Source organism: Antechinus flavipes, chromosome 1 (assembly GCF_016432865.1).
Source record: "Antechinus flavipes isolate AdamAnt ecotype Samford, QLD, Australia chromosome 1, AdamAnt_v2, whole genome shotgun sequence".
NCBI classification, from domain to species: domain Eukaryota; kingdom Metazoa; phylum Chordata; class Mammalia; order Dasyuromorphia; family Dasyuridae; genus Antechinus; species Antechinus flavipes.
The window spans coordinates 703,094,204-703,107,244 of NC_067398.1; the positions used below are offsets into that span (position 1 = coordinate 703,094,204).

Sequence of the window (13,041 nt, forward strand, 5' to 3'; positions counted from 1 at the left end):
CAAGCCCATCTGTTATTTTCACATCTCCTTTTAACTATCTCCTGGGCCATTCTTATACCTTCAACCTTGCACAGGGACAGCTACCTGCCCCAGAGGATAAAGTGCAGGTCTGGAGTCAGGAAGTACTGAGTCAAAACCAGCTTCAGACTCTTACTTGTTTAGAGAGGCAGCATTTTATAGTGGACACAGAACTAGTCTTGAGGTCAAGGAGAGCCAGTTTCACTGCCAATCTCGACAAGTGGAGGGAGTTTCTTTTGGGGAGTTTCTTATAGGTCTGGCAAAAAGAAAAATATACAACTACATGCATGTACTGTGCATATACATGCAAATATGTTTCCACAATTATAATGTGTATATACATACATGTCTATACATTATATATATTTACACACACACACACATATATATATGTATATATATATGTATGTATGTATGTAGCATATATTGTTTCCATGCAAAAAATGTCATCTGCCTGGATATAATATAATTCTTTGTTCTACAATGTAAACTCTTTGAGGTCTGCAATGTTGTTCAACCCTACGCTTTGTACATAAGAAGTAACCCGGTAGTGCAGTAGGTAGAGCACTTGACCTAGAATCAAAACTCAAGTTTGAATCCAGCCTTAGACACTGATTAGCCGTGTGGATTTGGGAAGTCATTTAACCCCTATCTTGCCTCCCAGGGTTGCTGCGAGGATCGAATGAGAAACTATTGGTTAAGTACTATATAAATCATAAGTATGACTATTTTAGGGGGCCAATAAATATGTTTACTTGTTTTTATTTCCTCCAGTAGAGTATAGGTTCTTGAAAGTGAGGACTATTTTATATAGGCCTCAAAGTCTAGCAGAAGGCTTGGTACATAGTAGGGACTCCATCAATTCTTGCTGATTGAACCCAGTTCTGAGATGTTATGCTTCTAATCACTGCTCAGTATTTGTGACAGGGATTCAAGTGGGGACCATCCATGAACCCTGATAGTATCTATATTTTCACAAGTAACTTGAGCAACAAAATTTCTCCAAGACCCAAATAAATGCATTTTTCATGATAGATATGGGACTGGGTTGAGGAGAAGGGTAATGACCTCTGTAGGAGGCTACAGAGTTACAGCTGGAAGGAACTTTGGTTGTCCAACCCCATCATTTTACATAGATGAAAATGTAGACCCAAAGAGGTAAAATGTTAGGTCAGCAAAGCAGTCAGGGCAGCCCCTGAAACCATATTACTCAGAAAGCCAACTCAGAAGCTGTTTCTCCCAAATGGGAGGGATTCAGAATAGCTATATAGACAGATCCTGACCCTCTGAATATGTTTTGCATTCTCATGAAACCCCTGAGCAATAGTTTTTATTTTTATTTTTAATGAAGCCCCCTGCCCTTTCCCACCTCCCCTCTGTGTCTGGCAAATGGACCAGAGATAGTGCAAGCTATGATTATGCTGATGCTAGTACTAGATGGGGAGCACACGGACAACTAATTAGCCCCAAAGCTAACCATATGCTTTTTCCTCTTCTCTTTTGACAGCACACTATAGATGAGGGGGCTCAGGATTATGAATCTGTGGCTTTCCCACTGCCCCTACCTAGCTGTGTGACCTTGGGTAAAGTGCTTTCCTAATCTTCCCCCTGTTAAACAATGGGAGCTGGATCAGATGTTTTTTGGGGGCTCCGAGATGTTTTCCTAACTCTTAGGAAATAGAATTTCCCTCACCATGCCCCTATGTCACAAGCCCAGTCTCTCTCCCTTTGCCTTTGTTGACAGTATCAATGGAAGAGCTTCCCTGACGCTGCTGGGAGGGAAAACCCAAGACAAGCATTGTGGACTTTGCTGGAGCACAACAGGATGCCTCATTGCTTCCTTAGCCCAAGGCTAGTGGAGACCTGACCCCAGTGTTCACTGAGTGGGATAATAAGCAAGGGAAGACAAGAGTCCCCATAGTCCACTGGGGCAGTGGGAAGCCACCTTTTGTTCCAAACAGCAAGGATAAGCCCAAGTCCCCTCTGCCCATTGAAGAAGAGGTCAGCTGAGCTCACGAGCATATTGGCATCTAGCCACTGTTCTTGAGTCTAAAATAAAGAATAAAGCAGTGAATTCTGGGACCTCTTATCGTTGATCACGTATCTGAAGCTGTGGCTAGATCTGACATAGTGTCTTTTGAGTTTATAAGATAGAGTTTGAGCAACCAGGATGGATTAGACAGCCTCTGTCCTCCAAAGAAGGGAACTGGCATGTGTGTTGCCATAAAATGAGAAGAGAGGGATCAGTCCACCTCTAAACACACTGAGTTCCCATTCTGGTGAAATTTGGGGCCTTTTTTTTTTTGTCTCAACTGAATTTATCAACAAGCTTTTCCTTTTATAAACTGTATAGCCTTTCATTTTTCCTCTGTTTTCTCATCTGTAAAATGTAAATATTTAAAATATTTAAATATTAAATAAAATTAAATAATTAAAATATTAAAATAAAAAATGTAAAATCTGTAAAGTATAATATTGAGACCTCTCTTCCAAGGATAGGGTGAGAGACAAATGAGACAATCTAGGTAATGTACTTTATAGATTTTCAAGAGCTATAAAATGTTTGCTATTATTATATTATCATTATTCTTATTGTTATTATGATTTCTATTGTCTTTGTTCTCTCACCTTAGTACTCTTCTAGCCAATCATTTATTAGATGCCTGGATGCTTAAGCAGGAGCTCGGCAAAACTGGAACACAACAAAACTAAGTGACTCACATAGGGAAGGACTAGAGACCTTGGCCTTGGGAGGACTCAGCTTGCCAGTCACAGACATGACATCCGGTCCAAACTCTCACCTGCCCGCCTGCAGCACACCCGATATGCTGAAGAGCCCGAAGTCTGTGATCACCACTTTCCCGTTGTCATAGAAGACGTTCTTGGACTTGAGGTCTTTGTGCAGGATTCCTTTGGCGTGGAGATACCCCATACCCTGGAGGAGGCAAGAAAATGGAAGATTCAGAATCAGCCTGACTTTACTACTTACTATCTGTGTGATAATAAACAAGTTACTTTGGGCCTCTGTTTTCTCATTTGTCAAATGGAGTGGGTCTTTCCCAGTTCCTTCCATCCCTTCCCTCCACTTCCCCTCTCAGACTCTTCGTATCTCCCTCACTCTACTCTGCATTTCCTACCTTGGCAGGTTTCAACTCCAAGAAACAGTATGTCCCTTCCAGGTCAAGCTCATCACTTCTAACTTCATCAGCCTGCTGTTAACTCAAGCCTTGACTGACCATCTCTCCCAATGTTCTCTCCTCTTTGATTGGAGGCCTGAAGGGCAGAGTATCAAAATCCTCCCAATGCCTTCCACTATAGAGGGCAGAAATGGGACTTTTCAGCTCACTCCATTCTGTATCTGTTTCTCTGCTCATGGAACAATATGTTCCCTTGCCAGGTACACTCTAGTCTCTCTCCATCCTTTTCCTGTATCCTTTTGCATGTTGTTTGCCCCCTCCCATCAGACTGGCTTTCTTTTTCTTAATTATATCCTTCTTGTACATAGTAAGCATTTAATAAATGTTGAGTGGATTGAATTAGTTGCTTGCAAGTTATATACTTCCATTAGTTTGTAAGCTCCTTGAGGGTCAGGATGGGCTTTCTTTTTATTAACTGTACCCTCAAGGCACAAATAGGTATTAATAAATGTTGATTGGGTTGGCATTCAAACAAAATTGTCAAAAAGATTATTTTATGGAGAACTCACACAGGACAACTGTTCACAAGCTGGTCAGAAAAAGTGATACAAGAACACACTCAAGGTATCACTTTAGAACTTTAGAATTGATTGCTGACATGGGGGACACTGGCCCAGGACTGCCCAGAATGGCACACTTCATCAGAGAGGGGGCTGTGGTCTGCGAGCAAAGCAGAATTGGATTAGCTCTGAAGAAATACAAGTTAGAGAAGCCATCTGAAATGCTCATAGGGATTATTTGTGTCCAACTTGTGGCAGAGCATCCCAAACTCATTTTGATCTGATCCACAGTAGGTCATACCACCTTGATTATAGTACAGTGACGCCATTTTGGTTCTCTTTGAGACTGAAGGACAACAATCAACCAATGATCGGAGTGACTTAGTTCCTTGCAAGTTGCCTTCTCTTTTAGAATATAAGATTCTGGAAGGCAGGGACTATGTTTTTTTTCCCTTTCTATGTATCCCAAAGGCTTGGCAGCTTGCCTGGCAAACAGTCAGGCATACTAAGTTGACTTGACTTAAAGAAATAAGCTTACTTAGCCCCAATTTCTCCTCTTGCTCTATACCTATGATCTCTTATCTAACCTAGAGGAACAGTATTTGAGGTAGCAAAAATATCCTAAGCTTTGGACCCTTCTCTGGAAAACCTTCTCTGGGGGAAGGAAAAGATTAGTGTGTTTACAAATGAGTTCTCCTGAAGAAATTGAAACTATTACCACTCACATGAAAGAGTGTTCCAAATCACTATTGATCAGAGAAATGCAAATTAAGACAACTCTGAGATATCACTACACTCCTGTCAGATTGGCTAAGATGACAGGAAAAAACAATGATGAATGTTGGAGGGGATGCGGGAAAACGGGGACATTGATGCATTGTTGGTGGAGTTGTGAACGAATCCAGCCATTCTGGAGAGCGATCTGGAATTATGCCCAAAAAGTTATCAAACTGTGCATACCCTTTGATCCAACAGTGTTTCTATTGGGCTTATACCCCAAAGAGATACTAAAAAAGGGAAGGGGACCTGTATGTGCCAAAATGTTTGTAGCAGCCCTGTTTGTAGTGGCTAGAAACTGGAAAATGAATGGATGCCCATCAATTGGAGAATGGCTGGGTAAATTGTGGTATATGAATGTTATGGAATATTATTGCTCTGTAAGGAATGACCAGCAGGATGAATACAGAGAGGCTTGGAGAGACCTACATGGACTGATGCTAAGTGAGATGAGCAGAACAAGGAGATCATTATACACTTCGACAACGATATTGTATGAAGATGTATTCTGATGGAAGTGGATTTCTCTGACAAAGAGACTTAACTGAGTTTCATTGGAGAAATGATGGACAGAAACAGCTACACCCAAAGAAGGAATACTGGGAAATGAATGTGAACTATTTGCATTTTTGATTTTCTTCCCGAGTTATTTTTACCTTCTGAATCCAATTCTCCCTGTGCAACAAGAGAACTGTTTGGTTCTGCAAATATGTATTGTATCTAGGATATACTGCAACATGTTTAGCATATATAGGACTGCTTGCCGTCCTGGGGGGGGGGGGAGGAGGGAGGGAGGGGGAAAAAACGAAACATAAGTGATTGCAAGGATAATGTCGTGTAGAAATTATCCTGGCATGGATTCTGTCAATGCGAAGTTATTATTAAATAAAATAAAATTTATTATTAAAAAAAAAAAAAAAAAAAAAAAAAAAAAAAAAACAAATGAGTTCTCCTGGGCCTATGGCATGCTTGCCCATTTCTATCTCCAGAGTGACTGCTGTCAGAGAAAAATGATGATGGAGCAAAAGTTTCATTCTCCAATACTTTCCCTTTCCCCTTCCTCTTCCCTCCATTTCCAGTGATGTCCCCTTAACACCTTCCATTCATCTTGTTTTTGATAAGCTGGAGGGTGACCATTGCTCTCCAATGACTGAAATGTCAATTTCTCCCCTTTTTATCTCATTTATGATTAGAATCCATAAGACAGGATCTTACTGATATCATTTGACAATAAGCAAGGATGGGGTACAAAAGGAGGTGAGGAGACAGGGAAGAATATACAAGGTATGTGTGTGTGTGTGTGTGTGTGTGTGTGTGTGTGTGTGTGTGTGTGTGTGTATGTGTGTGTGTGTGTGGAGGAGGAGAAGGAAGAAGGGGAGCCAGGGGGAAATTCAGAACCAGGAACTAATCTAGAACTTGAGGAAACCAAATATACCTACAGGGTTGGAAGACTGGGGTATTAGTGAGTTGGGAGATTGTGGAGAAGGGTTCAAGGAAGCAGTTGTACACATTTTTAGTTTTGATCAAGTCCATGGTCACACATTTCACAAATTCACAGTACAGGATTCTCTCGTGGTTAGAGTACTGGTCTTAGAGTCATGAAGACTGGTCTCTGACCATCCTTGCCGGTGACCCTGGTAATATTATCTCCTTTCTCAGTACAGTAGACAATTCTCTAAAGACTATAAATTGCAGAAGAGCAGCTCAGTCCTGATAGAGGGAGTTACCTCACCTAAAAGTTCCCTATACATAGGAAATCATAAGTCCTATCCCAATCTCTATAGTATTGAGAACCTTGGAAATCAACTAGTAAAGCACTTTCATTTTACAGATGAGGAAACTGAGGCTCAAGAGAGGATTTATGCCATTTCAATGGCAGAATCAGGAATATCAGGGTGCAGTGCTATGTGCACTGAATTTGAAATCAGAGGAACTGGTTCTAATCTTGATTCCATCACTTACTACTTGTGTGAAATAGGGCAAATCTTTAAAACTCTTTGAACACCAATTTCTTCCTCTAGAAGATGAGGGCAGTTGGACCAGATGACATTCAGGGCAAATCTTTAAAACTCTTTGAACACCAATTTCTTCCTCTAGAAGATGAGGGCAGTTGGACCAGATGACATTCAGGTCCCTTCTGGCTCTAGATCTGTAACTACATATGTTCTCTGAATCTGTTTGCTTCTCTATAGCATGAGAGGACTGGGCTAAATGACCCTTAAGTTTCTTTTCAGTTCACCATCTCTAATCCTGTTACTCTGAGCCTCAGTCTTCTCAATTAAAAGAGAAGATTGGAAATGGACTCAGAGGTCCATTTCAGCTTTAAGTCAAAGACCCTCTGAGTCTTCTATGGTTGTGATGAATTCTGCAATAAAGGAGCAGAGACTGAGTGGTAGAATGGCCTTTTCTTTCCAAGGCTAACAAAGGTGGTTCATCGTATTCCAGTCCATTAGATGAAAATGGCTGAAAATAAACAATTAGCTCATGGTGGGAACATTTGGAAGGGAGGGGGATCTTGTCTGAAGACGATCTATCTGGTCATTAACCAAAGTGCTCTTGAGAAAAATGAAAGTCAGTGGGTTGGAAAAAGATTTATGATAGAGAAAGATGCCCTGGAACCATTTTAATTTTTCCTAGAAATGGGGAAATTTTTTTCTTTTGTTAAAGTGGTCATTTTTGATTATGAGCCAAGATACTGATGGTTGAATTCAGCATCACTCAGAGCAGATGAGGAATCAAGCAGTGAATAGTTCTTGGGTGTTGCCAAGTCATAGAGATGTTTTTTAAAAGCCAGAAGGAATTTTGGAGGTTATACAGTCCAACTCTCTCTCTCTCTCTTTTTTTTTTTTTTACAGATGAGGAAACTGAGACCCAGAGATGAAAGTGATTATATTACAACATAGTCACTGATACAGGAATCATTTAAACTCAAGGCCTATGCTTTCAAAGCTCATCTTCTTTCCATTGTACCTCTATAGAAGCTGCAACATGACATAATGAATGGAACACTGGATTTAGAAAGTGCCTGTGGCACTTACTTCCTGTGTGACCCTGGATAAGTCATTTAAATTCTGAGGCTTTAAGTCTTTAAAACTTTAAGAGATAATGGATAGAAAATCCTTGCTAAATTTACAAAGGTAAACATAAGGGTGATGGAAAAGTACAGGTTCCAAGATGTTGCAAATGAGAAATTATGAAGGAAAAGCAGAGAAAAATACATCATCAAAGAAAGGAATGGGGTAAAAGAAACACAGAGTGAAGACAAAAGATGTTCCAGGTGCTCTCCATCCAAGAGAAAGTAAGGAAGGGTCACGGTAACTTGGATGGATCCCACTGTGATGGATTTAGGAGAGGGCATGGAGAGGGGTTTTTGAGGATGGGTAGATATGTTTGGGTCATGGTATTCTTCATTGGAGGGAATAATGACTGATGAAATCAGAGATCTGTTGGAGGATGCAAGTATTTGAGAATAAATGTCAGTTACTATTAAAACTGGAAGGGATCTTGAATGGTAACTTCAGTGTCTCATCTCCTTGCTGTGCTTTACTTTATCAATGCCAGACTGATGATAATGTAATCTATTTCAGAAGATTTAAAGAGAAAGGATTTCTATAAAGTAAGTGCCCCTCAGTTAGCCTTTCTAATCTCTAACCTACCTAAGAAAGTCCTTCCTTATGCTTAATTTTCATCCATCTTGCTGCAGAATGAAATGCAGCCTTCCACTGAGATTCAACAGAGTTAATGGAGATAAATGGTTCCTCTTGCTCTTTTGGATAGTTCTGTGATTTATCCCAACATGGAACTGCTCCCTTGGGATTTAGTAGGTTTCTCATTGCTAAAGGTATTGAGACAGAGACTGAAGATCTACTTTTGGGGATTCTGTAGAGGGGGGAATTCTTAATCAGTTATAATTGGACAATATGGTCTCTGGGGCACTTTTAACTTTAAGAGACTGATATTCTATATATGATATTGGCAAGGCTGTCATGTAGAAAGGGAATAGGACTTTTTCTTTTTATTCCTAGAGAGTGAAACTAGGAAGGATAGATAGAAGTTGAAGAAGGGAAATCGTCTTAGCCATTGGAGTGATCCAATAACTGCCTGGAGTTACTGGGGTCCTTCTCATTAAAGGTCTTCAAACAAAGGCTGAATGACCACTTGTTGGGGGTGTCATAGAGGGAATTCATACATAGGTTGAACTAGATTTCTTCTGAGAGTCCTTCCAGTACTAAGCTTCAGTGATTCTATAAAAGTTCAACAAAGGAAAAACAGGAACTTTGCTTTTGTGAAGAAGGAAAGAACTTTCTGAAAGCTCCATCCTCCCACTCCTTTTTTAAAGGAATAAAGAAAACATAATTAAAATTAGCTAAAAAGGAATTCATCTAAAACATTAAGCACTATTACAAAACATCTTCTCACTGATGTTTTTCAAAGATGAACAAAAATGGATGGCTTAGGACTTCTAAGCATTTTCATGGAAAAAAAAAAACAGAGCTTCATAGAAACATTGAAGTTCAAACATAGGAATTAAGAGAAACATAAAAAGGTAAGCATGAATAAGCTGTCATAAAGGACTAAAAAAGGGTAAACCACTTATGCTCATTTTAATATAGAGTTGATACATATATCCCTTCTGAGTCCTACTATCATCTGGGCTCATGTTGTTCAGTTATTTCACTCATGTATGATTCTTTGGGACCCCATTTTAGATTATCCTGACAAAAATACTAGTCATTCACCATTTCTTTCTCCTAATCATTTTAAAGATGAGGAAACTGAAGTAAACAGGATTGACTGACTTGCCCAGAGTCTTACAGCTAACAAGTTGTCTGAGATCAGATTTGAACTCAAGAAGATGAGTCTTCTTGACTCCAGGCTTAACGTTCAATCCACTATAGCACCCTCTAGCTGCCCACCAGGAACTATACAGAAAGTCTAATTAGAAGACTTAGGGGTAATTCTATTATTTCTTGATGACCTTAAGAATAAAAAGAGAGGGGAAGAAGAATAAAGGAAGAGATAGAAAAAGAAGGGAAGAGCAAGGACAAAGAAAAGGGAGGTTAGGAAAAATTATCTCACATAATTAGGACGGGCAAGTAGACATCTATGCAAATAAGTAAGGGCACAGCTGACATTTGAACTTCACTCTCATCTGAACTGATCAGACAAAGGATGGAAGAAAATATGTACAAAACTTGGTAGAGGAATGCATTTCACTCACCAGTGAAATAGGAAAGAAAAAGAAGGGAGAAGAGAGTAAGGGAAAGATTAATTCTAAGCAAAACAAATTCTTCACTAAGGTTCTACAAAACAAAACAAAGCGAAAAATCAAACAAGTATTTTTTAAGGATCAAAGATAGAAATCTGAGGGAGTACTCACGAACAGGGGAGTGGCTGAATAAGTTATTGTATATAAATATGATTGATATGATTGTGTAGTAAGAAATGATGAAGGGGATGGTTTCAGAGAATCCTAGGAAGACCTATATGAACTGATGCAGAGCGAAATGAACAGAATTAAGAGAATAAGTGATACTGTGACAACAATATGGTTAAAAACAAAAATGAAAATTCTGAAAGAATCAGTAATTCTTAGTGATAAACTATAGTTCCAGAAGAGATATGCTTCTCATCTACTAACAAAGAGCTGAAGGACTTGAGTTGACTGAAACAAAAATTTCTAAGACCAAAAAAAAAGTGTTCTGTTTGAATATATGTTTGCCTTGGCTTTTGTTTGTCTTTAGTTATCAATTGGCATGGAATAGGATGGGAGGGAAGGGAGGATTTCAATACTGGAAATAAATATGTAATTTTAAAAATAAACAGGAAAATTTTGATAAATATATAATTTACTTAGACAAACATATGAATTTTAGAATAAAGGGGCAAATTTTAACTTAAAAATTAACAAGCAAAATGAATGAATGGCTTGCTCTGCTATTCATTTATGCATGCATATTGAATAGTCTTTCAGGTAAGCTAACCCATTAACCAGTCTCTAAATCTCTTCTTAGTAATGCTACTTCATAATGGGAATAATGATGATACACCAGATTGTTGACTTGTTGTCTTGAAGTGAACATCAGCCATACTATTTTCCAAATAGTTTCTTTTAAGGACAGACAATGCTGTTTCTCTTCTTTCTTTGCATACATCTCTTTCTCTTCTCTCTCATTCTTTTTTGCTTTCATTTTCATTTTCTTAATGACTTCCTTTCTCTCTCTATGTTACTTGTTTCTTCTTCCTCAACCTTTCTGATTCTCTTCCTCTCTTTCTTTTTCTTTCTCTTCCTTCCTATTATGTCTTTTCCCTTTAGGTATCTGTCCTTTTCTTTTTCCATTATTTCTATGATTTTTCTTTATCTTTTTCCTTTCTTAACCCTTTCTCCTCTTTCCTTCTACATTTCTCTTTTCCTCCTTTCTATTCTTTTCTTTCCTTTTTAGCTCCCTTTCTCACTCTTTTTTGTTTATCCTTCCTTCTCTCTCTTCTTACCTTTCTTTCTTTTTATTTTCTATTTTTTTCTTTCACTTTCCTTCTCTCCTTTTTTCTATCTCTTACTTCCATTCTCATTTCCTTTGTCTTTCTCTTTCTGTATTTTCACTTTTTTGCTACAGCTCTCTCTATCTCATTCTCAATCTATGTCTCCTTTTCTCTATTTTCCTTCTTTTTTCTTTGTCTCTTTTTTCTATTTCTAGCCTCCTTTATCACTTTGTCATTCTTTTTTATTTCATTTCTTTTTGCCTTTCTTTACTCTTTTTTCTCTCCTTTCTTATTCATTTTTTCCTTTTTTACCTTCCTCTGCTCTTCCCTCCCTTTCTTCCTTTTTTTCTTTCTCTCTCCCTCCCTCCCTTCTTGCCTCCCCCTCTCCTTTCTCTTCCTGCCTCCCCTCTCTCCCTCCTTCCTTCCTTCCTTCCTTCCTTCCTTCCTTCCTTCCTTCCTTCCTTCCTTCCTTCCTTCCTTCCCAGAGTTGGTATATTTAAACCAATTTTAAACTCTTGGTTAGGATTTGTTCCTCCAACCTCTATTTCTCAGGAAGAGTTTGGATTTTAGTGGGGGTTGAAAAAGAAAGTTGTGTCATAAACTACAATACCTTCACAATCTCTTGTGCAATCTGCCTTGTTTTGTTGACATCCAAGACAATTTTGGCATCTCTCACCACCGAGTATAGAGTTCGTCCTTTACACAGACTAGAAAACAAGAAAAGAGAAGAGAAGAATTGCATGTTTCACAGAAAGGCCACATCAATGAAAAATCATATAAACAGTAACTAACACAATGAAAATAATAAAATCATATAAACAGTAACTAACACAATGAAAATAACAAACATACAGTTCTCCATTATAATACTAAGACAACAAATACAGGAATGAATCTTAGTTTGTTCTCCTAGGTGTTTCTGTAAGGAAGGTACCTGATATTCCTTTGGTAACAATATCTGTGTATCCAAGAATAAGAATTAGAATTCTTTATCCAAAAATTATTATGTCAATGTTTAATATACTCCTCAATCTCTCACAGGAGATAATGAGTAAATCAGGGGTTCTCAAACTGAGATCAATAACAAGGGAATATCAACAGGCATTTTTTCTGGGGGTATCAAATTTTGAGAGCACTGGATAACCCTTGTATGCTGGTAGAAACAATTGAGCTTTAGCAAATAGTAACGAGAATAGCAATTTACCAGATGGTGAATATATAGAATCACATATTTAGAAATAGAATGGGTTTTTTCTGGGTCTAGATACAGTTAATAAGAGGTAAGGTCTTTGAGTCTAGGTCCTCTCACTTCAAATTCTTTTGTCTTTCCATTAGACCACACTTTCAATTTCATTCTTCTTTAGCTGAATTCAGCTGAGCTCCTCTCCAGTGAAGCCCACTTCTTTTTTTCCCCTAGTTAGGCCTTCTTAGGGGTTTTTGGGAAACTGGTGTCTCTGTCCCCACCCTACCTTAATACACTGACTCAAAATTTCATTCTACTCTTTCATTCCGTGATGTTTCCCAGAAGGGTTTGGTTTCTATTCTGTTCAATTGTAATTATCTTAACATTAATAAAATTATTGGCTAAGGAGGAAGCAAATCATCCAAATCGTACATATCTATTTCAGCAAATCTTTGATATTCACAAAACACTCAATAATTTTATATTATATATATTCACATACATATGCATGTATATGTATATATAACATATACATATATGTATGGGTGTGTGAATGATGAGAATCTTTACTAAATGACTTGTTTCACTCCAAAACAGCACGCCAGATCATTGGAAATTCATGGGCAATTGAACAGGAGGTCCTTCTAATAAAATGAATTTGAGCCCAGTACAGTCTCCCAGTACAACATATGTGCAGTCAGGCACAGGTATAGTCTTAAAGGCTCTGTATATGATGGAAACAAAAGCTAAGGGCTCACGTGAAAAAATCTCAGGGTGGTTAGAAAGCCACTTTTTATAATCTTGGAAGTATGAGATGGTAGAAGAAGTTACCGATATGATTGCTTTAAAACCCGAATGACCCAAATCTTTCTTAACAATCTTTTCT

General features: G+C 38.3%; 1 protein-coding gene across 1 annotated transcript in view; it reads right to left on the reverse strand.

The window, feature by feature from the left end:
• Window positions 1–13,041, reverse strand: part of KSR2 (kinase suppressor of ras 2) — a 562,622-nt gene that overhangs the window by 19,051 nt on the left and 530,530 nt on the right. Inside the window, 2 exon segments of the mRNA XM_051972874.1 lie at window positions 2,820–2,953; window positions 11,583–11,679. Coding sequence (XP_051828834.1) covers window positions 2,820–2,953; window positions 11,583–11,679 — 231 coding nt within the window.